General features: G+C 40.9%; 1 protein-coding gene across 1 annotated transcript in view; it reads right to left on the bottom strand.

The window, feature by feature from the left end:
- LOC140679446 (C-C motif chemokine 17-like) overlaps window positions 1–26,130 on the bottom strand; it is a 57,355-nt gene that overhangs the window by 28,690 nt on the left and 2,535 nt on the right. Inside the window, exons 2-4 of the mRNA XM_072914868.1 lie at window positions 13,050–13,249; window positions 12,839–12,959; window positions 7,707–8,791 (exon numbers count right to left, since the gene is read on the bottom strand). Of these exons, the coding sequence (XP_072770969.1) occupies window positions 8,665–8,791; window positions 12,839–12,959; window positions 13,050–13,128 (327 nt within the window). The 5' untranslated portion in view covers window positions 13,129–13,249 and the 3' untranslated portion in view covers window positions 7,707–8,664. Of the gene's footprint in view, window positions 8,792–12,838; window positions 12,960–13,049; window positions 13,250–26,130 lie in introns of the transcript that reaches the window.

Below are 26,130 nucleotides of genomic sequence, written 5' to 3'. Positions count from 1 at the left end.
ATATATATATATATATATATATATATATATATATATATCAGTGACGTGCGGTGAGGTTGATGGCTGGTGAGGCACTGACTTCATCACAGTCAGATTTACAAACATATGAACCCTAAAGAGTATCTTATTCACCATTTGATTGGCAGCAGTTAACGGGTTATGTTTAAAAGCTCATACCAGCATTCTTCCCTGCTTGGCACTCAGCATCAAGGGTTGGAATTGGGATTCCCGGGCGCGGCGCCGCTGCTGCCCACTGCTCCCCTCACCTCCCAGGGGGTGATCAAGGGGATGGGTCAAATGCAGAGGACACATTTCATTACACCTAGTGTGTGTGTGACAATCATTGGTACTTTAACTTAACTTTAACTTTACACATACAAACTGTAGCACACAAAAAAGCACATTTAATAAAAAAAAACGTTATTATGGTTTTACCTTTACTTAGAAATTAAGTCCATGCGCCGCAACTAAAGCCCTCACTTAAACTTTCCACGTGCAAGATTGAATCTATTTAAAAAAGTGTAACGGAGGGTTTATAAATGTCGCCTATACTGTATGAAACTACAAAATAACAAACACGGAGGCTCCAGTTTACACGAGGACCACTTTATTTACCTTCTTTCAAAAACCTCCGCAACGTGACATCACTTCCGCTCTTAGCGCCTTCAAAATAAGAGCTCAAGGCATATACTGTATAACAGCGCATAACAGGAACTTAACATCACAAAGCGGAAAGCCCATGAAAATAGGTTACAAAAGTTATTTAATAAGAAGCCAAAAAGTGCAAAAACAATAATGTTCGTGTTGGAGGAGTTGTGAATTAGGTACACCTGCAGTCTGCAGGTGTATCTAATGTTGTGTCCCTGCAGTCATTCACAACTCCTCCAACACCAACATTATTGTTTTTGCACTTTTTGGCTTCTTATGAAATAATTTTTTAAAATAGATTCAATCTTGCACATGGAAAGTTTAAGTGTGAGCTTTATGTTATGATCCGCTGCCCGGATCATATTTTTGTTTACGTTTTCGAGGTACTTGTGTTTTTTGTTAGTTTTGGACTCCTTGAGTGCCTGTTTTGTACACCTGAGTTTGTTGCCATGGCTGCTTATTATTTTCACCTGCCGCGTGTGTTCCCGACGCGCACCTGTTTGTCATCACTGACATTATTATTTAAGCCTGCCTTCCCTGTCATTCTGTCTTGCTTCCTAGTTTGTTTTCACACAACAGATGACGACTTTTGTTTCCCGCTCTGAACCTGCTAGCTTCCACGCTAGACTCCTTTTTACCTTCTAGGTCCCATGCTAGCTCCTTTAGTTTTTGCCTTCCGTGCTATGAGCACGTTTTTGTTTATTCCAGTATAATTTATTTCTTAAATAAATCATTTCTTACCTGCACGCTGTGTCCGAAGCCCGATCTGCATTCCTGGGAGAGCGAGCCCCGCATCACCATGCGCCCCGGTCGTCACACTTTAGTTGATATAACAATTCTACGGCGGGGGTGCAGGAGGCGAGCCTCAGCCAGTGCGTCTTTTGCAGCCGTTTTATGATCGCTCAGCACAAGAAATACGTTACACACATACAGTTGTTGACAAAATACACTGTACATTATATACCTCAGCTAACTAAACTATGGAAATGTATAGCAATACAGTCTCACTGCACAGCAGGCCAGCAGTTAGCCGAGTCATTGCGCAATCCATGTTGAGGCACTGAGTGACGTGCCTCAACTGGCTGCTGTTCACCGCACCGTCTCTTCTCAGTATTTGAACGGCAAATGTGAAAATTCAGCGATTTTGAATACAAATAATCTAAAACTGGTGAAGTTAAATGGAAAATAACTTTATAGTATAATCACTGGATACATATAACAATTTAATTTTTCTTTTTGCATTTTTTTTCTTTCCATGATGGCAGGTGAGGCCCCGCCTCACCTGCCTCTAGTGACTGCACGTCACTGATATATATATATATATATATATATATATATATATATATATATATATATATCCATCCATCCATCCAGCCATCCATCCATATATATATATATATATATATATATATATATATATATAAGGGAATAAGCGGTAGAAAATGGATGGATGGGATGGATGGATATATATATTTATAGCCCGGCCCACGGGCAATTTTTTTTTTATTGTAATTTTGAAGAATTTATCTGAATGTGTATGAACTATTTCTGTTCAAAATTGTTTGAAATGTCAAATGTTTTAAATATTAACTGTCAGTTTACTGTACTGTGCCAACTGTGCTACTATAGGAGTACAGTTGGTACAGTACAGTAAACTGACAGTTAATATTTAAAACATTTGACATTTCAAACAATTTTGAACAGAAATAGTTCATACACATTCAGATAAATTCTTCAAAATTACAATTTTCCGCACTATAAGGCGCACCGGATTATTAGCCGCACCTTCAATGAATGGCATATTTCATAACTTTGTCCACCAATAAGCCGCCCCGGACTATAAGCCGCGCCTACGCTGCGCTAAAGGGAATGTCAAAAAAACAGTCAGATAGGTCAGTCAAACTTTAATAATATATTGAAAACCAGCGTTCTAACAACTCTGTTCACTCCCAAAATGTACGCAAATGTGCAATCACAAACATAGTAAAATTCAAAATAGTGCAGAGCAATAGCAACATAATGTTGCTCGAACGTTAATGTCACAACACACAAAATAAACATAGCGCTCACTTTCTGAAGTTATTCTTCATTCGTAAATCCTTCGTCTTCGGTGTCCGAAGTGAAAAGTTGGGCAAATTTACAATCCACTGGCAGATGTTGGCGTCGTCTGGCGCTGCCTCCTCGTCTTAGTGAATGTGTGTTCGCCTTCTGTCATCCATTGTTCCCACGCAGTTAGCAGTCTAGCTTCGAATGCCCTGTTGACACCAATATCTAGCGGCTGGAGGTCTTTTGTCAATCCACCCGGAATGACGGCGAGTATTGAATTAAGCGCGTAAGCGTGTCTCTTAATGTGATGTTATGAGCTAGCAAATATAACAACTACACTACCCAGCATGCAACGATAGTTACGAGCATGCGCGGTAGCCCTGAGAAGCGTTGTATGCTGGCAGTTAGAATGTGGTTATGAGCACGCTGTGAGTAAACGTTGAGAACTCAGTTAACACGCCTCGTCTGCATTATTTATAATTAGACAGACAACACACTTAATAGGAGCCATTTTGGGGTCTTTACATAAACACACAAATGGAAATGAAACGTCACATATCCCAGCATGCACCGCGCGCTTCTTCTACGGGGAAAAAAGATGGCGGCTGTTTACCGTAGTTGCGAGACCTAAACTTTATGAAAATGAATCTTAATATTTATCCATATATAAAGCGCACCGGGTTATAAGGCGCACTGTCAGCTTTTGAGAAAATTTGTGGTTTTTAGGTGCGCCTTATAGTGCGGAAAATACGGTACATCTTTTCTATTGTTTCATTGAAAATAAAACAGCAAAGTCCATTTGGCTGTCATCTGTTTTAATTATGAGACACAATTGTGTCAAAGTCATGATTTTCTATTTCATACTTGAAATAAGAAAGTATTACTTCAAAAAAGCAGTTTTATACTTGTGAGTGTTGATGACACAGCTTTGCATCAGTTGATATTCTAGTTTCAAGCATGTTTTACTTAATATAGGTCATAAAATCTCAGCAACAAGCTGCAATATCTTACTGAGATTATTTAGGACCAAAACACTTAAAACAAGTAAAACACTCTAACATAAAATCTGCTTAATGAGAAGAATTATCTTATCAGACAAAAAATAAGCAAATATCTGTTGTGTACCGGGCAAAGGGAAGGAGGCGACACCAAGGCAGAACTGCGGTTTATCAGGTTTATTGAAAACCTTGATGAGTGTGTGTGGGGTGTGTATGCTACCACAAGTGAATGAGTGCAGACGATGTGTAGGGTTAACAATGTAAGTTTTACCAGTGGGTGTTGTCGGTGCGTGTTGTATGAATCGTTCGTCGAATCCAAGGGGCAAGGCGAAGAGGCAGTCAGCAGGGAGGCAAGCAGTCGGGGACTGGAGAGAGGCAATGATGTCCGAGTCCAAGCAGAGGTCAAGGGTCGAGGGAGGCAAGCAGAGATCCAGGTGGAGGTCGTGAGACAGGACACGATCACAGGCAACAGGGAAGACACTGTGGAAGACACAAGGGACATCAAACACGGGAACGAGGAAGAGCACAAAGAAGGCGAGCAAGGAACGAGGGAGTGGTGCCAGACGTGATGTTTACTCAGGAAGATTGGCTACGTTCTGGCGAAGGTCGTTTGGGTCCGCCGGCTTTTATGTTGCTCCCTCTCATCAGGCCCAGGTGTGCTGATGCGAAATTGCCTGCAGGCTTGTCGCTGCATGGGCGAGCTGGGCCCAATGTGAGCAGGGGCGTGTCCAAGTGTGCTGCCAGCAGAGGTCCAGCTGCCGAGGAAAAGCGGGTTCGAATCCGCGCCGTGACAATATCACCCTTATTTGAGGTATTTAATCTTACTTAGATTTCAGTTTTTGCAGTGCAATGAGGATTGCGTCTCTTAAATGAGCAAAATAGGGAGTGTAATGCATTTGGCATGTCTGCCTTCATGAATATGCAGAATATTTAGTGATCATCAGAGCACCCACAATAAGATACTGGGAGGAAGTCATGCAAATGTAATTAATTAGCATAGCAGTGTGATTTATCGAGACAATAAAAAAAAAATAAAACCAATAATGCCATTTTTTGTGGTCCCCTTTATTTAGAAAAGTATCAAAAAGTATCGAAAAGTATCGAAATATATTTTGGTACCGGTACAAGCAATTTTATTGTGTGGACACGCTGTTAAGGACTTAATATATACATCCTAGTAGATCAGACCCTAATTGTGATAAAGTCTTTCAAAACCTGTTAATTGTTTTGTTTTTTATTCTGGCAGGGTGTTCCAGATTGTGTAATTCAAATATAATAGTGTTTCTGTCAGTTGAATAAATTACTGGGTTGCAACCACGTGACCAAGAGGCTTCCTGACATACGTTCAATAAGGCTACTCTTTATTTATTTTTAACAGCCCATGTGTGACATATTTTAAAGGTTTTGTGACAAATATACAAGCCAGTTATTAAAAAAAAAAAAAAAAGGTTGAATGTGATGGAGTAAATCCAAACAAACTTAAAGGAAGACTGCGCTTTAAAAAAAACGTATTGCCCATCTTTCAAAATCCTTATGTGGGACAAGACCACATGTCGTTAGATAGTAAAAAAAAATTGCTAGCACAAGGCAGCTAACAATGTAGGTAATGTGGATTCTACTATTCCGCCTATAAAGCACTCTAAAAAGTCATTTTAAAAAACACTAAAAATGCTCTGTTTACATGCCGTGACCTGCATATTAACCAAGTATTAGCGACATTGTTACTGAAGGTACTGTCATGTCTGTATTATCATGTTTTGTTTTAAGTCATGTTTTGTTTAGTTTCTGTCTTTTCACTCCCTTGTCTGGTCACCATAGCAACCATTAGTTTTCACCTGTCACGTCACGCACCTGTTTCACGTCTTGAGTCACGCACCTGTTTTCGTTAATCATGTCTAGTATTTAAGTTCAGTGTTTTTCAGTTTGTTTTTCTGACGACCTCACACCCCATACCGCACCCCATATACAGGTAAAAGCCAGTAAATTAGAATATTTTGAAAAACTTGATTTATTTCAGTAATTGCATTCAAAAGGTGTAACTTGTACATTATATTTATTCATTGCACACAGACTGATGCATTCAAATGTTTATTTCATTTAATTTTGATGATTTGAAGTGGCAACAAATGAAAATCCAAAATTCCGTGTGTCACAAAATTAGAATATTACTTAAGGCTAATACAAAAAAGGGATTTTTAGAAATGTTGGCCAACTGAAAAGTATGAAAATGAAAAATATGAGCATGTACAATACTCAATACTTGGTTGGAGCTCCTTTTGCCTCAATTACTGCGTTAATGCGGCGTGGCATGGAGTCGATGAGTTTCTGGCACTGCTCAGGTGTTATGAGAGCCCAGGTTGCTCTGATAGTGGCCTTCAACTCTTCTGCGTTTTTGGGTCTGGCATTCTGCATCTTCCTTTTCACAATACCCCACAGACTTTCTATGGGGCTAAGGTCAGGGGAGTTGGCGGGCCAATTTAGAACAGAAATACCATGGTTCGTAAACCAGGCACGGGTAGATTTTGCGCTGTGTGCAGGCGCCAAGTCCTGTTGGAACTTGAAATCTCCATCTCCATAGAGCAGGTCAGCAGCAGGAAGCATGAAGTGCTCTAAAACTTGCTGGTAGACGGCTGCGTTGACCCTGGATCTCAGGAAACAGAGTGGACCGACACCAGCAGATGACATGGCACCCCAAACCATCACTGATGGTGGAAACTTTACACTAGACTTCAGGCAACGTGGATCCTGTGCCTCTCCTGTCTTCCTCCAGACTCTGGGACCTCGATTTCCAAAGGAAATGCAAAATTTGCATGGTTTGGGGTGCCATGTCATCTGCTGGTGTCGGTCCACTCTGTTTCCTGAGATCCAGGGTCAACGCAGCCGTCTACCAGCAAGTTTTAGAGCACTTCATGCTTCCTGCTGCTGACCTGCTCTATGGAGATGGAGATTTCAAGTTCCAACAGGACTTGGCGCCTGCACACAGCGCAAAATCTACCCGTGCCTGGTTTACGGACCATGGTATTTCTATTCTAAATTGGCCCGCCAACTCCCCTGACCTTAGCCCCATAGAAAATCTGTGGGGTATTGTGAAAAGGAAGATGCAGAATGCCAGACCCAAAAACGCAGAAGAGTTGAAGGCCACTATCAGAGCAACCTGGGCTCTCATAACACCTGAGCAGTGCCAGAAACTCATCGACTCCATGCCACGCCGCATTAACGCAGTAATTGAGGCAAAAGGAGCTCCAACCAAGTATTGAGTATTGTACATGCTCATATTTTTCATTTTCATACTTTTCAGTTGGCCAACATTTCTAAAAATCCCTTTTTTGTATTAGCCTTAAGTAATATTCTAATTTTGTGACACACGGAATTTTGGATTTTCATTTGTTGCCACTTCAAATCATCAAAATTAAATGAAATAAACATTTGAATGCATCAGTCTGTGTGCAATGAATAAATATAATGTACAAGTTACACCTTTTGAATGCAATTACTGAAATAAATCAAGTTTTTCAAAATATTCTAATTTACTGGCTTTTACCTGTATGCTTCTGCACACCCTTATGATCCTTGCTGCTCCTTTTTCATGCCGGTTCCATGCCAAGTAAGTTTTTGTTCCTCAAGCCACAGTTAATGTTTTGTTTAATTGTTCATAGTTTCCGCCACTGTGCGTGCTTTTCATTTGTACTTTTTTGCTATAGTCTTTTGGTTTCATAGCTTATTCTCCGCCATTGTGCGCGCTTTTTGTTTGATCTTTTTTTTAATAAATAAATCATGTACCTTGGTTCCCGTCTCGCCCGTGCCAACTTTCCGTTGCATCCCGGAAAAGCACACACCCAGGACCAAGTCTTGACAGGTACTAACATTGAGGAACTACTTTTCTGGCATAGTGATGCAGCGCCTTACTCATTTCTCGTCTAGCACACTGGCGGTGAGCAGTGACAAAGATGACAAAATGGGGAAAAAAATGAATTCCTTGTGATTGTGAGATTATTAAAAAAAATTTTACAAAAGTAATTAAAACAATATTTTATTTATTATCATGAAGTTTTCACTACAAGTACGTGCGGTCTTTGACTCATTTAATGTGACAGCAGCAGTCATCAAATCAGGATGTGGAATCTATCATATATTACCATCATATAATAATTGAGTCATTTATCATCAGTTTTGTCTTCTCACAGTGTATTAAAATGTCACCTAAAGAAACATTCCAATTCAAATGAATATCCAAAACAATACTAACAAGTAGCAAATATTTGCTCCTGACACAGGTGATGTTGTTACATCATATACAAACAATATACAAGCAGTATTCACAACAGACACATATTTAAAAAAAAAACATGATTAAAATACAAAAATACACATTGGATAGGAAATGTAATAAAAGCATAACGTAACATTACAAATAAAAATAAAAAATATTTCTGAAACAGTGTGAGGCAAACCTACAGCACGAGGATGGTCCAAAGTGTGGCTCGGGGGCCATTTTTCACCATTTATTATTGGTCTTCAACATATTGCAACAGTGAAAATATTGTATTTTTAAATGGATGAATTGTCAGATATTCCGCTAATTATATTTTTCACCTTTTAACACAAAGCTAATATGTTTTGTTCAGATAAAGCATTTAAGAATCTCTAATGTACAAAATGTTTCCTATAGCTTTTTTTAACCACCCGCTGGTCCTCATTGTACAGCATACAGAGTATTACACACAGGACTCTCATGTCAAAACTGACATGAAGGAACTTCCTCCTCACATGACTTCAACAACCGTATGGTTTGACACAGGGTTCCGGTTAGGGGCGCCGAAATGGGGGGGGGTAAAGGAGACGGATTCTTGGGGCCCATGATGGAGGGGGGGCCCAGAGAGGCCACTAATGATGATGAAATTATAATACAGAAAAAATAATGACACTGTGTTGGGGGCCCTGTAAAGATTCTTTTTCATGGGGCCCAAAATCCCTAGCGGCGCACTTGGTTCCGGTGGAGATGTGTTGGTGGCTGATGGCCCTCAAATTTTTCCAACAGATTTATTGCCCTCTTCCAGCTGGGGTCAAGGCAAAAAGTTTTATTCGCCACTGTTTCGACTCTGAAAAGAACAAATGTGCAGATTAGTTATGAGACATTGTTCTTACTTTTTCTCCTTGGTTGCCCATTCATTTAAAAGCAGGTTGTTTATGGTTCCTGTTGCCATGATTGTGTCCATTTTGGCATTTTATCCAGAATTAGTTTTTGCTCCTTTAAAAACTACATTTTAAACTTTTGTAGACAACTAAATAAAAGGGATTGGTGTTAATAATGTAATTAGGATTGTTTTACGTTTTAATTTATGCATGATTTCTTTTTATACGCTTTCATCATTTGTATATGTACAGGTAAAAGCCAGTAAATTAGAATATTTTGAAAAACTTGATTTATTTCAGTAATTGCATTCAAAAGGTGTAACTTGTACATTATATTTATTCATTGCACACAGACTGATGCATTCAAATGTTTATTTCATTTAATTTTGATGATTTGAAGTGGCAACAAATGAAAATCCAAAATTCCGTGTGTCACAAAATTAGAATATTACTTAAGGCTAATACAAAAAAAGGGATTTTTAGAAATGTTGGCCAACTGAAAAGTATGAAAATGAAAAATATGAGCATGTACAATACTCAATACTTGGTTGGAGCTCCTTTTGCCTCAATTACTGCGTTAATGCGGCGTGGCATGGAGTCGATGAGTTTCTGGCACTGCTCAGGTGTTATGAGAGCCCAGGTTGCTCTGATAGTGGCCTTCAACTCTTCTGCGTTTTTGGGTCTGGCATTCTGCATCTTCCTTTTCACAATACCCCACAGATTTTCTATGGGGCTAAGGTCAGGGGAGTTGGCGGGCCAATTTAGAACAGAAATACCATGGTCCGTAAACCAGGCACGGGTAGATTTTGCGCTGTGTGCAGGCGCCAAGTCCTGTTGGAACTTGAAATCTCCATCTCCATAGAGCAGGTCAGCAGCAGGAAGCATGAAGTGCTCTAAAACTTGCTGGTAGACGGCTGCGTTGACCCTGGATCTCAGGAAACAGAGTGGACCGACACCAGCAGATGACATGGCACCCCAAACCATCACTGATGGTGGAAACTTTACACTAGACTTCAGGCAACGTGGATCCTGTGCCTCTCCTGTCTTCCTCCAGACTCTGGGACCTCGATTTCCAAAGGAAATGCAAAATTTGCATGGTTGGGTGATGGTTTGGGGTGCCATGTCATCTGCTGGTGTCGGTCCACTCTGTTTCCTGAGATCCAGGGTCAACGCAGCCGTCTACCAGCAAGTTTTAGAGCACTTCATGCTTCCTGCTGCTGACCTGCTCTATGGAGATGGAGATTTCAAGTTCCAACAGGACTTGGCGCCTGCACACAGCGCAAAATCTACCCGTGCCTGGTTTACGGACCATGGTATTTCTGTTCTAAATTGGCCCGCCAACTCCCCTGACCTTAGCCCCATAGAAAATCTGTGGGGTATTGTGAAAAGGAAGATGCAGAATGCCAGACCCAAAAACGCAGAAGAGTTGAAGGCCACTATCAGAGCAACCTGGGCTCTCATAACACCTGAGCAGTGCCAGAAACTCATCGACTCCATGCCACGCCGCATTAACGCAGTAATTGAGGCAAAAGGAGCTCCAACCAAGTATTGAGTATTGTACATGCTCATATTTTTCATTTTCATACTTTTCAGTTGGCCAACATTTCTAAAAATCCCTTTTTTGTATTAGCCTTAAGTAATATTCTAATTTTGTGACACACGGAATTTTGGATTTTCATTTGTTGCCACTTCAAATCATCAAAATTAAATGAAATAAACATTTGAATGCATCAGTCTGTGTGCAATGAATAAATATAATGTACAAGTTACACCTTTTGAATGCAATTACTGAAATAAATCAAGTTTTTCCAAATATTCTAATTTACTGGCTTTTACCTGTATAAGTATACAAACAAACATACAAGGGAAAATATTCTTCAAAACTGCTCACATTTACAACAATGAACATTCATTTATTTTATCTGTATTTAAACATTGAAATATACTTTAAAAATATATCGTTTACATATTTGTTTTTTTAATTCAGTTATTTTTCGATCAATACATATACTTTTCATTGCAAATTTAGAAAATGCTAGACATTTTATACTGTCATACATTACATTTGATTATTGTTTTAAATTCAGTCTTGGCAAAAGAGTCTGCAGCTTTGAACATAAAAAGACAGAAGGCTTATATCAATACCAGGGGTGTTCAAAAGTGTGGCCAGGGGGGTCATTTGTAGCCCAAAGCCTAATCTAAAAATACAATTCAACAAGAAAGCCAAAAAAGCAAATGCATTTGTTTTTAAATTTATGATAAGACGTTATTTTTTAAATCCACAGATATGAGAAACAATTAAAACAAATAATTAAGTTAAGTAGACGGCTGCGTTGACCCTGGATCTCAGGAAACAGAGTGGACCGACACCAGCAGATGACATGGCACCCCAAACCATCACTGATGGTGGAAACTTTACACTAGACTTCAGGCAACGTGGATCCTGTGCCTCTCCTGTCTTCCTCCAGACTCTGGGACCTCGATTTCCAAAGGAAATGCAAAATTTGCATGGTTGTGTGATGGTTTGGGGTGCCATGTCATCTGCTGGTGTCGGTCCACTCTGTTTCCTGAGATCCAGGGTCAACGCAGCCGTCTACCAGCAAGTTTTAGAGCACTTCATGCTTCCTGCTGCTGACCTGCTCTATGGAGATGGAGATTTCAAGTTCCAACAGGACTTGGCGCCTGCACACAGCGCAAAATCTACCCGTGCCTGGTTTACGAACCATGGTATTTCTGTTCTAAATTGGCCCGCCAACTCCCCTGACCTTAGCCCCATAGAAAATCTGTGGGGTATTGTGAAAAGGAAGATGCAGAATGCCAGACCCAAAAACGCAGAAGAGTTGAAGGCCACTATCAGAGCAACCTGGGCTCTCATAACACCTGAGCAGTGCCAGAAACTCTTCGACTCCATGCCACGCCGCATTAACGCAGTAATTGAGGCAAAAGGAGCTCCAACCAAGTATTGAGTATTGTACATGCTCATATTTTTCATTTTCATACTTTTCAGTTGGCCAACATTTCTAAAAATCCCTTTTTTGTATTAGCCTTAAGTAATATTCTAATTTTGTGACACACGGAATTTTGGATTTTCATTTGTTGCCACTTCAAATCATCAAAATTAAATGAAATAAACATTTGAATGCATCAGTCTGTGTGCAATGAATAAATATAATGTACAAGTTACACCTTTTGAATGCAATTACTGAAATAAATCAAGTTTTTCAAAATATTCTAATTTACTGGCTTTTACCTGTATATGGCATACTTGCCAACCCTCCCAAATTTCAGTGCCTCTCCCAAAAATCTCCCGGGACAACCATTCTCCCGAATTTCTCCCGATTTCCAGCCGGACCTGAGTGAGGACAGCCTGTCGTCACGTCCACTTTTCCTCCATATAAACAGCGTGCCGGCCCACTCACGTTATAACATCTACGGCTTTTGGAGCTCAGTGCGCAACTGCACACACAACAAGAAGGAGACTATTATATATGTCTCCGTTATCCATAGGTTTATCTATAACCCATAAAGTAGGCAGGCACGGAGCAATTGCTCAGCGTGTGTTTATTCCAGCCGGCACGTTAATACACTGACACACAGCATCCGGATTCCCATCATGCATTGCTTCAAAACTACGGCAAGTAGTAGAGAGGAGTGTTATGTGTGTGTATATGTGTAAATAAATGAACACTGAAATTCAAGTATTTCTTTTATATACATATATAAAAGAAGTACTTGAATTTCAGTGAATTCTAGCTATAAATATACTCCCCCCCCATCTCCCGAATTCGGAGGTCTCAAAGTTGGCAAGTATGATATATGGTTGCTTTACAAAATGTAAAAAATATCAAAAGACCCCCTGCATCCTTTGATTTTTTAAGTGGTCGTTGGTGGAAAATCTTTGGACACCCCTGACCTTAATGAAGAGAAGTGACTTATTTTGCTAGGAGGTTGATCACAAACTGGTGACTGGTGGTCACACAAAAACAATCCGGTGTGTTTAATATTGTACTCACACAATGGCTTGGGGCTCGCAGCCCTCTGGTGTTGTTTTTACATGCCGGACATTTTGGAATGGGATACGTATTTTTGAGCTGTTGGGGCAGCATTCGTCGTTCTTCATCATGTGTGGGCTGACTGGACAAACACATGCACAATTAAAATCGCGTCACACACATTTCCACAATTATCAGGATGAGAAGCAGAGAGAAGAGGATTCCAACTGACCTGAACACATGCTGACTTGCAGGAAACACATCAGCGTGAGCAGTACAAGTGTCTTCATGGTGACAGCTGGGTTTCTCATCTTCAGAGGTCTTCAAGTATGGCTGAGCTTCTATGGCTTCCCTTTATATGCTGAGGATCCTTTCTCTTTTTAGAGTTGTGGTTTTACGTTCCTCTTCTTTCACCGTGCCTTCTGCTTTCATCTACCAAGAACATGAATTCTGATGAGCGCCTTTCAAAGAAGATAATGTAGGTTCCTGCTGTCGTTACCTTATATGACCAGCTGTCCCTGGAAAGGAATCAGAAACCAGCTTGTCCATTTTGTTCTTCCTTTTTGTTCATTTGTTTGCATGGTTATAGTACATCTGCCCAACTAACTAGTGCTTCTGAGTACATACTGTATATATCCTCAATCTCGTTACCTTGCGTAATGACAATAAAGCTGATTCTGATTCTATACAGTATACAGGTAAAAGCCAGTAAATTAGAATATTTTGAAAAACTTGATTTATTTCAGTAATTGCATTCAAAAGGTGTAACTTGTACATTATATTTATTCATTGCACACAGACTGATGCATTCAAATGTTTATTTCATTTAATTTTGATGATTTGAAGTGGCAACAAATGAAAATCCAAAATTCCGTGTGTCACAAAATTAGAATATTACTTAAGGCTAATACAAAAAAGGGATTTTTAGAAATGTTGGCCAACTGAAAAGTATGAAAATGAAAAATATGAGCATGTACAATACTCAATACTTGGTTGGAGCTCCTTTTGCCTCAATTACTGCGTTAATGCGGCGTGGCATGGAGTCGATGAGTTTCTGGCACTGCTCAGGTGTTTTGAGAGCCCAGGTTGCTCTGATAGTGGCCTTCAACTCTTCTGCGTTTTTGGGTCTGGCATTCTGCATCTTCCTTTTCACAATACCCCACAGATTTTCTATGGGGCTAAGGTCAGGGGAGTTGGCGGGCCAATTTAGAACAGAAATACCATGGTCCGTAAACCAGGCACGGGTAGATTTTGCGCTGTGTGCAGGCGCCAAGTCCTGTTGGAACTTGAAATCTCCATCTCCATAGAGCAGGTCAGCAGCAGGAAGCATGAAGTGCTCTAAAACTTGCTGGTAGACGGCTGCGTTGACCCTGGATCTCAGGAAACAGAGTGGACCGACACCAGCAGATGACATGGCACCCCAAACCATCACCCAACCATGCAAATTTTGCATTTCCTTTGGAAATCGAGGTCCCAGAGTCTGGAGGAAGACAGGAGAGGCACAGGATCCACGTTGCCTGAAGTCTAGTGTAAAGTTTCCACCATCAGTGATGGTTTGGGGTGCCATGTCATCTGCTGGTGTCGGTCCACTCTGTTTCCTGAGATCCAGGGTCAACGCAGCCGTCTACCAGCAAGTTTTAGAGCACTTCATGCTTCCTGCTGCTGACCTGCTCTATGGAGATGGAGATTTCAAGTTCCAAAATATTCTAATTTACTGGCTTTTACCTGTATGTACATACAGCAATGCTTAATTTTGTTGGTGTGACGTTGTGTGACTAAATTGCTTTTCTGCATATTTTGGTTTCACAGATTGAATGTAATAGATACACATACACTATCCAACAGTGGTGTGGTGTTGGTTGGTGTCAGTTTATTTCGAACATGCAATATTATATGACACATACAGTGGGGCAAAAAAAGTATTTAGTCAGCCACCGATTGTGCAAGTTCTCCCACTTAAAATGATGACAGAGGTCTGTAATTTTCATCATAGGTACACTTCAACTGTGAGAGACAGAATGTGAAAAAAATCCAGGAATTCACATTCTAGGAATTTTAAAGAATTTATTTGTAAATTATGGTGGAAAATAAGTATTTGGTCACTTCAAACAACGAAGATCTCTGGCTCTCACAGACCTGTAACTTCTTCTTTAAGAAGCTCTTCTGTCTTCCACTCGTTACCTGTATTAATGGCACCTGTTAAAACTTGTTATCTGTATAAAAGACACCTGTCCACAGCCTCAAACAGTCAGACTCCAAACTCCACTATGGCCAAGACCAAAGAGCTGTCGAAGGACACCAGGAAAGGAATTGTAGACCTGCACCAGACTGTGAAGAGTGAATCTACAATAGGCAAGCAGCTTGGTGTGAAAAAATCAACTGTGGGAGCAATTATCAGAAAATGGAAGACATACAAGACCACTGATAATCTCCCTCGATCTGGGGCTCCACGCAAGATCTCCTCCCGTGGGGTCAAAATGATCATGAGAACGGTGAGCAAAAATCCCAGAACCACACGGGGGACCTGGTGAATGACCTGCAGAGAGCTGGGACCAAAGTAACAAAGGTTACCATCAGTAACACACTACGCCGACAGGGAATCGAATCCTGCAGGGCCAGACGTGTCCCCCTGCTTAAGCCAGTGCATGTCCAGGCCCGTCTGAAGTTTGCCAGAGAGCACATGGATGATACAGCAGAGGACTGGGAGAATGTCATGTGGTCAGATGAAACCAAAATAGAACTTTTTGGTATAAACTCAACTCGTCGTGTTTGGAGGAAGAAGAATACTGAGTTGCATCCCAAGAACACCATACCTACTGTGAAGCATGGGGGTGGAAACATGCTTTGGGGCTGTTTTTCTGCTAAGGGGACAGGCCGACTGATCCGTGTTAAGGAAAGAATGAATGGGGCCATGTATCGTGAGATTTTGAGCCAAAACCTCCTTCCATCAGTGAGAGCTTTGAAGATGAAACGTGGCTGGGTCTTCCAGCATGAAAATGATCCCAAACACACCGCCCGGTCAACGAAGGAGTGGCTCCGTAAGAAGCATTTGAAAGTCCTGGAGTGGCCTAGCCAGTCTCCAGACCTCAACCCCATAGAAAATCTGTGGAGGGAGTTGAAAGTCTGTGTTGCTCGGCGACAGCCCCAAAACATCACTGCTCTCGAGAAGATCTGCATGGAGGAATAAGCCAAAATACCAGCTACTGTGTGTGCAAACCTGGTAAAGACCTATAGTAATCGTTTGACCTCTGTTATTGCCAACAAAGGTTATATGACAAAGTATTGAGTTGAATTTTTGTTATTGACCAAATACTTATTTTCCACCATAATTTACAAATAAATTCTTTAAAATTCCTACAATGTGAATTCCTGGACTTTTTTTTCACATTCTGTCTCTCACAGTTGAAGTGTACCTATGATGAAAATTACAGACCTCTGTCATCATTTTAAGTGGGAGAACTTGCACAATCGGTGGCTGACTAAATACTTTTTTGCCCCACTGTATTTCCATTTTTTTCATTACAGCATTTCTGAAAAGGAGTAGAAAAAAGTACAACTTATTTAAACCTACCCATTTTCGTATCAAGCAGTTTTTAACACATTTGTTTGTTCTCAATTTGTAAACCAACAGCGAATAAATACATAACTTAATTAAGTTAAAGTACCAATGATTGTCACACACACACACACACACACACACTAGGTGTGGCAAAATTATTCTCTGCATTTGACCCATCACCCTTGATCACCCCCTGAGAGGTGAGGGGCGCAGTGAGCAGCAGCGGTGGCCGCGCCCGAGAATCATTTTTGGTGATTTAACCCCCAATTCTAACCCTTGATGCTGAGTGCCAAGCAGGGAGGTAATGGGTCCATACACAATGAGTAAGTAAATAATGATCAAACACGTAATCCAAGTTTATGGTTCACATTATGAGCTAGATAAGTGAGTCTATTTTGTTGATAGGGTTCAGGATGTTTATCAAGATTCTTTGTGAACACCATTTTTTAAACTGCATCATATTAGTACCCATTGTTTACTTCTTTGCCAAATCCATTTCATAATTTAATTCCACATACTTATATGCTAAAGGTTTTAAGTGTTGTACAGTGTGTTGTACAAATTAATTAATAATTTTTTTACATTTTCATCTGAGAATTATTGAGGGGAATACTTTTTAGCACCATTTTTAATTATGCTATCTAGTGTGTGAATGTGAGTGTGAATGTTGTCTGTCTATCTGTGTTGGCCCTGCGATGAGGTAGCGACTTGTCCAGGGTGTACACCGCCTTCCGCCCGCTTGTAGCTGAGATAGGCTCCAGCGACCCCGAAGGGAATAAGCGGTAGAAAATGGATGGATGGAGGATGTCCCATATAGCTCTCATATTGTTTTTGTTCCTGTCTAATATTTGACTGTTATTATTTTCTTCATTTTCATGGTATGCTAATAGCTTGTTTTTATACGTTTTGTACTTGTTTTCTGCCTCTGTAGACCAGAGGTGTGGACTCGAGTCACATGACTCATGAATTTGATGACTTTAGACTCGACTTGACAAAATGTAAAAAGACTTGCAACTCGACTTAGACTTTAACATCAATGACTTGTGACTTCACTTGGACTTGAGCCTTTTGAATTGACATGACTTGACATGACTTGCTACTTTCCCCAAAACCCAAAGATGAAAAAGTTATTCGGGAGCGCTCCGTATTTTTCATTGTGTACTTGTCTATCAGCGTTGCGTGTGTCAGCTGGTGTGGTCTCAGTACAACAGCCAATCAAATTAGATCTACTTTGTTTTCATCACACAGCATTCATCCAATCAAATTGCAGGACAACCAACGAAGAAGACATGTCCAAACCACACGCCAGTGAACAAAAAATGATACCTAAAATAATTTTGTTTGGGTGTAAAAATTACGAGGTGGTCAACACAAAACGGTTTGCAGTATGCAACACATGCGGTTCGAAAATTACTGATGGAGAGGCAACAACTTCCAACTTCGTCCGGCATTTGAAGTTGCACAAAGAACGGTAAGTTTTGAATGTAAGATAACGTTTATTGGCTAAGTAACGTGACTTTTATTTGCTGTGTAGTTAAATCAGTGAGGCTGTAAACTCACTGCTAACGTTATAACGTTATTGCAAACACGGGAATCTGTTGCAGTTCACTACCTTATTCATACTTTTTGTTCAGTGATTTTTTTCAAGCAGGGTTACGTTAGTCAATATATCACACGTAACGTTAGACGGCGGTCAGCAGCACCGCGTATTTTAGCCACCTAAAAAAAAGACAAAAATAGTAAAATAAAGGTCAGTTAAAATGTATACTATATTATGAATATGTGTACCGTTTTAGCTAGCTTTCTGACATACTGTTGGTTGTTTACCTCAGTGGTCCCCAACCACCGGGCCGCGGCCCGATACTGGTCCGTGGATCGATTGGTATCGGGCCGCACAAGAAATATTTTTTTTTTTCTTTTCTTTTTTTAATTAAATCAACATAAAAAACACAAGATACACTTACAAGTAGTGCACCAACCCAAAACAACTCTCTCCCCCCTTTTGTTCTGGGCATTGAACATGAAGACTCTTCCTTCACTGTTCCGAGTGGCCATGAGAGTCTTGGCAGTGCCTGCCTCCAGTGCTCCAGTGGAGCGAGTTTTCAGCCATGGTGGCATCATACTACGCCCCCATCGTGCACAAATGACTGACAGACTCTTGGCTAATTTGGTCTTTTGCAAATGCAATGCAGCATAGGGCCCTGACATATAAAAAGTACAACTTTTTTGTTATGTTCACGTATATGTCATGTTTTTTCAATGTTAACACTTTTGTACAAATAAGTACATTTGCACTTTATTTTTCAATGTGTTTGTTCTGTAAAGGAATGAGTTAATGTTTAAAATGACTGGTTAATAGTGCTATTATAAAGTGCAATGTCAGCACAATTTTCTTTCCTGCAATTTAAAATGCACTTGTTTTAATAAATAAATACAGCGTTTGAAAAGCATACACAATCTGTGTTAATATATTAGTCTGTGGTTAAAAGGACTTGAAAGGACTCGAAACTCAAAATGCAGGACCTAGGACTTGACTTGAGACTTTCCATTCTTGACTTTGGACTTGACTCGGGGCTTGCCTGTCTTGACTCGGGACTTGACTCGGACTTGAGGGCAAAGACTTGAGACTTACTTGTGACTTGCAAAACAATGACTTGGTCCCACCTCTGCTGTAGACCTTTGGGTTATAATGTTCTATATAAGGTATTTTTCTTGTTGCAATAATTGTTCGGTTCCTTTGTCATCCATGATTGATTGTTCTTCTTGTTTTGCTTCTTGCCAAGTTGTTGCAATGGACTGTGTTTGTCATAAAGCCTCAGAAAGTATTTAAAACATTACCAAATGCATCATCCACATCATTTTCACTGTATATATTGTCACAACTTTGTATTTATTTATTTTTAATTTAATTTAATTTAATTTAATGTGTTTTATTAATCAATCAATCAAAAGAACACACAATAATACCATATATAATACAATTCCAATTCCAAAACCAAACCCAGCCCCGCAACATTCAGAATAGCACAGAGCAATTGAGAGGACACACAAACATGACACAAAACAAGTAGTCAAACAAAAATTAATAATATCAACAACATTATTAATAAGAATTCCAACATAACAGTGATTATAAGTATCTGATTGACATTATCATCACAGCCATTTATATATTAAAAAAAACAAAAAAAACAATAGTGTCACAGTGGCTTACAATTGCATCACATCTCATAAACTTCACAACACACTGTGTCCAATATTTTCCACAAATATAAAATAAGTCATATTTTAGGTTCATTTAATAGTTAAAACAAATGTAAATAATGGATCCCATATTCCAATATATGACTCATTATTATCTAAACTTAATGCATTTTTTTCTATTGATATAATTTCCATAGCTTGTGTATACCAGTCAGTATGAATTGGACTACCAACATATATCCATTTTTTTAGTATTACCCTTTTTGTTATGATGCATATTGAAAGAAATGCGTATTTTCCGAACTTTGAGCTGTCATACTTGTTCATTTCACAGTATTCGAAATGTCTTTTTGTCATCAGTGTTCCTCTTCTTGTTGTTTCCATCATAGATTGTGCAAAACTGGCAGTTGCTGGTGTCGGTTAATAGCAGACCACTTGTGGTATTATTATCAAAATCATGATACATTGAATCAATAAAGCAATCAATGGTCTTTTTCTTGTTAGGGTTCAAGAGGTCAATGTTGAAGTCTCTTGTGATGACTGTATTATGATGATAGTATATATCTGTATCATGAATCAATTTAAGTGGACCCCGACTGAAAAACTTATTCGGGTGTTACCATTTAGTGGTCAATTGTACGGAATATGTACTTCACTGTGCAACCTACTAATAAAAGTCTCAATCAATCAATCAATTCACATAAGAACATTTATTTTTGACTGATTTCAGTAAAAGTTACCTTAATCCAGTTCTCAAACGAATCCCTGTTTAACTTAGCTGCGCCTGGTATGAAATCTTCTGGCCGTACAGTATCACATTTAAAAAAAGCCTTCTGACTATTGGAGGGGGTTCAAATTGTTTTGACACACATCATGTCTGAGTCTGACAGCTTCAGGAAGCAGCGTCAATAAACAAGCTGACACAAGGCGAGATCTTGAAAAATGTTGATTGGCAAACAAATCAAACATATCTCCAGATTAGAGATGCGCGGTTTGCGGACACAACCGCGGAGTCCGCGGATTATCCGCGGATCGGGCGGATGAAATTTTAAAAAATTAGATTTTATCCGCGTGCGGGTCGGGTCGGGCGGATCAATTAGATTTTTTTTTTTTGTTTTGTTTTTTTTTGCGGGTGGCAGTTAAACCAATTCGGAAATATATACACATAGTTAAATGTTGTTACCCACATACGAAAAACGAGCAGGCACCTGCTGCATATGCCACAACAGAAGAAAAAAAAAGAAAAGAGATGGACACTTTTACGGAGCGGAGAAGGGACGCCTCGCCGGTGTCCGGGACCGAGGCCCCTTCCCCCGAGAGGGCCCCACCGGGAGCCGTAGCTGAGGCGATCCGCGAGAAGGGCCCGACGCATGTCCAGGGTCACTACCGCGCCCACCGCACCGACACCCCGCCTCGTCCGCCTTCGCCGCGGCCGGCGTCACGCGCAGCAGGTAAGCAGCTTACCTGCCCGCCACCCCCCGAAATTCACATTTCTATCACAATTATCATACTGTAAACATGGTAAGCTAACTTCATTAAAATTAATAGTCCTGTCAATAGCATGGAATTACAATTCAAATGTAGTTTTTTTGTAAGCCTTTCAAAAGAATTCAAAATATGAAAAATGAATGAAAATTAATTGAAGCCATCAGACACTTTGAAAAGTGGCACATCACATCTCTAATGTAATCATTTGAACTTTTCAACAGAAATAGCACTGCAAAAATATTAAGGACATACTTCTGTATTTTGGTAGTTATGCTGTCAACATTTAACAAGATTTCTTCAACTTGGACTTGAAAGCATAAATAGTATAAACACTTTTAACAGTATGTCGTGCTGTGAAATACAGCCGACAGGATTGCGCACCACACAGGAAGCAAGGCCAAAGTGCATGCAGGTGCAGGAGAAGAAAGGACTTCTTTCATTTAAGGTTTGTGATAAACCATCAAACTCATTCGTTAAAAGGACTCTATAGTAATATAAAGCGAATTTTTCTGGACATTATCATGCAAGAAAAGTTTATTTTTGGGACTGCGATTTTTAAAGGTTGCATTACAAACATGTAACTGTCCCATGTGATCAGCCAGTGCGATTGGAAGTCCATGCTCAATTATTGCCTCCGTAAATAAAACTTCGGCATTTATCACATCCAAAGAATCTGTTTGGGCGACGAAAAACGTTGAAAGTTTTCCACTTGTATCGCTAGCAACGGCATTAGACTTGTGTTTTTTTGTCCCAAAGTGGTCTTTTACATCGCTAATTCCTCCGTGTCCGATCGAAAAATCTTGTCTGCACAAGGTGCAATTCGCGTAGTTTTCACCCTTTTTTTTTTTAAATTAAAGAAAAAACGTATTTTTTATCACTGCACCCGTAACCCGGAATAGGTTGATGAAAACCGTACGAATTACGGGAAAACCGGAGTAGTTGGCAGGTGCCTCACTAATGCCTTGCATCGTCTATATTAGATATACCGGGCGGATGGCGGGCGGATGCAGTTCTGATCAAATGTTAGATCGGGTGGATTGCGGATGGTTGACGACTTTCTGATGCGGTTGCGGATGAAATATTTGCCTATCCGCGCATCTCTACTCCAGATCATGTTGGTATTACAAGTGGGGTTGGTTCTCACATATTAGAATTATATGTCAAATGCAAGCAGCCTACTTCCTGTCTTTGCTGAATTATAACCATCCGCTTTTATTCTTGGTAACAGATAGAACTTCTCATTTTTGACTTTCAAAGAAGAATGAATGGTGGAAGATGTTACTTCTGTTTACATAGCCTCCGGTAAGGAGATGTCAGAAAGAGTACTGGAGAGAAATAGTTGCATGTATGGTAATTGAATGGTAAATGGGCTTTTTTTTCTTCTTCAAAGCCATCACCTCATTCACTGACTAAAGACTGATGAATGAACCCACAACCACCAGATCGACCACTCCACCATTTTACTGCTGGTGACTGTAAATCTGTCTCAGTGTACTTAATGGATGTCAGTTTCCAACTTCAGTTATTTGCATTTTAATTGGACTTACACTTTGAAGTATGTGTAAATGCAGTACAGCGTCAGTATCCAGATGTTACATTCAACAATGGTGAGTGTGCAGTGGTGGACACTTTCAACCCTCAATCGTTGCAGCGGAAACAAAGGCACTAACTGCAATTGACTGTTGAAAAGGAGAAAATAAAGAAGCGGGTAAACATTTTGATTGATTGGATCAAGCATCATCCTCTCAGACTAGAGCTGTCCTATCTAGTTTGTGAGCACGAACTGAAGAAACCTGCCCTAATGAAGTGAAACATCTTTTAAGGCCACACATTCACAAACAGATAGTGCCCTAAACCAGTGGTCCCCAACCTTTTTTGCACCACAGACCGGTTTAATGTAGGGATTATTTCCAGGGACCGGCTTTACACTTGTGCCAGATAAAAAATACAGCAAAAAAATGAATGAAAAATACGACTCACTATAACACTGAATTAGTGGGAGCCCTGGGCTTGTTTCTTTGCAATGAGATGCAGATGGAAATCAGCCTTTGGCTACAATATGTCACTTTTATATTTTATAGTGACAACCTTACCGTCAAGTTCGCCGACGATACCACAGTGGTCGGGCTCATCTCCAGGGGTGACGAGGCTGCCTACAGAGAGGAGGTCCTGAAGCTGACGGCCTGGTCTTCGGAGAACAACCTCGCTCTCAACACCAGCAAGACCAGAGAGATCATCGTCGACTTCAGGAGGAGCAGCACCGACCCTGCCCCCCTCTACATCAACGGCGAACGTGTAGAGAGGGTCCACACCTTCAGGTACCTTGGAGTCCACATCTCTAATGACTTCTCCTGGACAGTCAACACCACATCAATCATCAAGAAGGCTCAGCAGCGGCTACACTTCCTTAGAGTCCTCGGGAAGTACAACCTGAAGCCTGACCTGCTGCTGACCTTCTACCGCTCGTCCATCGAGAGCCTGCTGACCTACTGTATTACGGTATGGTACGGCAGCTGCACTGCAGCAGACAGGGAGAGGCTGCAAAGAGTGGTCAAGACGGCTCAGAAGATCATCGGCCGCCCTCTCCCCTCTCTGACGGACATCTACACCTCCCGCTGCCTCAACAGAGCCAGTGCCATCATCAAAGACAGCACCCACCCTGGCTCTGACCTGTTCCACCTGCTGCCCTCTGGGAAGCGCTACAGGTGCATTAAAACCAAAACAAACAGGCTAAAGAACAGCTTCTTCCCCAGGGCCATAACCATCCTGAACGGAATGCCCCATTGTCCCTCATAACTGCCTTCTCTTCGGTGCAATAACCCATTCTATAAATAAAGTTGATTTGATTTGATTCCACCAACAACCCTGTTTTTGTTTTGTTTTTTCATGTATATATTCATTTCACACCATATTCATTGCACTTCTACATTTTTTAAATTTTTATATATTTGCACATTGTTTTTCTAGCATGCACACATCGCACTGTATGGAATGGCCTCAATCTCGTTACCTTGCGTAATGACAATAAAGCTGATTCTGATTCTGATTCTGATGTTGATTAATGTGCATTGTATCATGTCACAAAGCTATAACAAATGGCAATTTCCTATGAGGGGTGTTATTGTACATTAGAGATGCGCGGTTTGCGGACACAACCGCGGAGTCCGCGGATTATCCGCGGATCGGGCGGATGAAATTAAAAACAATAAGATTTTATCCGCTCGCGGGTCGGGTCGGGCGGATTAATTAGATATTTTTTTAATTTTTTTATTTTTTTTGCGGGTGGCAGTTAAACCAATTCGGAAATATATATACATAGTTAAATGTTGTTACCCACATACGAAAAACGAGCAGGCACCTGCTGCATATGCCACAACAGAAGAAAAAAAAAGAAAAGAGATGGACACTTTTACGGAGCGGAGAAGGGACGCCTCGCCGGGGTCCGGGACCGAGGCCCCTTCCCCCGAGAGGGCCCCACCGGGAGCCGTAGCTGAGGCGATCCGCGAGAAGGGCCCGACGCACGTCCAGGGTCACTACCGCGCCCACCGCACCGACACCCCGCCTCGTCCGCTTTCGCAGTGCGCTCACGAAAGGGGTGGGGCTCACCCTGGTTGATATAGAGAGCAGGACGGTGGCCATGGAATTTCATTTAAGGTTTGTGATAAACCATCAAACTCATTCGTTAAAAGGACTCTATAGTAATATAAAGCAAATTTTTCTGGACATTATCATGCAAGAAAAGTTTATTTTTGGGATCGCGATCACCGTGTAATGATTTTTAAAGGTTGCATTACATTATTAACTGTCCCATGTGATCAGCCAGTGCGATTGGAAGTCCATGCTCAATTATTGCCTCCGTAAATAAAACTTCGGCATTTATCACATCCAAAGAATCTGTTTGGGCGACGAAAAACGTTGAAAGTTTTCCACTTGTATCGCTAGCAACGGCATTAGACTTGTGTTTTTTTGTCCCAACGTGGTCTTTTACATCGCTAATTCCTCCGTGTCCGATCGAAAAATCTTGTCTGCACAAGGTGCAATTCGCGTAGTTTTCACCCTTTTTTTTTTTTTTTTAAATTAATATTAGATATATAACAACGGGCGGATGGCGGGCGGGTGCAGTTCTGATCAAACGTTACATCGGGTGGATGGCGGATGGTTGACGACTTTCTGACGCGGTTGCGGATGAAATAAATTGCCTATCCGCGCATTTCTATTGTACATCTATAAACAAGCTTATTGGTGTGTCGAGTGGGACAGGCGAAAGTTAAGTCGGAGAAAATGCAGTTTATAAATTATTTAATGTTTCTCTGCGGCCCGGTAGCAAATGCGTCACGGGCCGGTACCAGTCCCCAGACCGGTGGTTGGGGACCACTGCTTTACAGTACTGATAAGAAGGACATTTTGTTGCATTAGCTCGTTGTAGTGCAGGATAAAAGAGCAATGATGTGCAGATATAAATAAATAGATTACTGTACATATAAATATATTGCACTTTTTCATACGCATTAGAATGCAGTCCTGCCACCTTCAGAAGTTTTCTGATGACTGCGATAGTGAGGTGTATTGAGGATGGTGATGATGAGGAATACAGGGCACTGGTGGAGGACTTTGTCACATGGTGTGGAAAGAACCACCTCCAGCTCAATGTGACGAAGACCAAGGAGCTGGTTGTGGATCTGGGAAGGAGGAGGAGTACTCCGGCGACCCCTGTTTCCATCAGGGGGGTCGATGCGGACATAGTTGAGGATTCTAAATACCTGGGAGTACACATCGACAACAAGCTGAATGGGTCAAAACACGCTGAGGCACTCTACAAGAATGGTCCGAGCCGCCTCTTCTTCCTCAGGAGGCTAGGATCCTTCAACGTCTGTGCAAAGATGTTGAAGATGTTCTACGAGACGGTGGTGTTGGGCGCTTTCTTGTACACCGTGGCCTGCTGCGGCAGCGGGCTGAGAGCGAGGGACGCAAACAGACAAGTTGGTAGAGAAGACCAGTAACGTGGTGGGAATGGAGCTAGACTCTCTGGCGGTGGTGTCAGAGAGGAGAAGTCTAGCAAAGC

This window comes from Nerophis lumbriciformis, linkage group LG15 (assembly GCF_033978685.3).
Source record: "Nerophis lumbriciformis linkage group LG15, RoL_Nlum_v2.1, whole genome shotgun sequence".
NCBI classification, from domain to species: domain Eukaryota; kingdom Metazoa; phylum Chordata; class Actinopteri; order Syngnathiformes; family Syngnathidae; genus Nerophis; species Nerophis lumbriciformis.
Note: the sequence above shows the minus strand (reverse complement) of the source record. Positions and strands in the feature narration are given on the sequence as shown.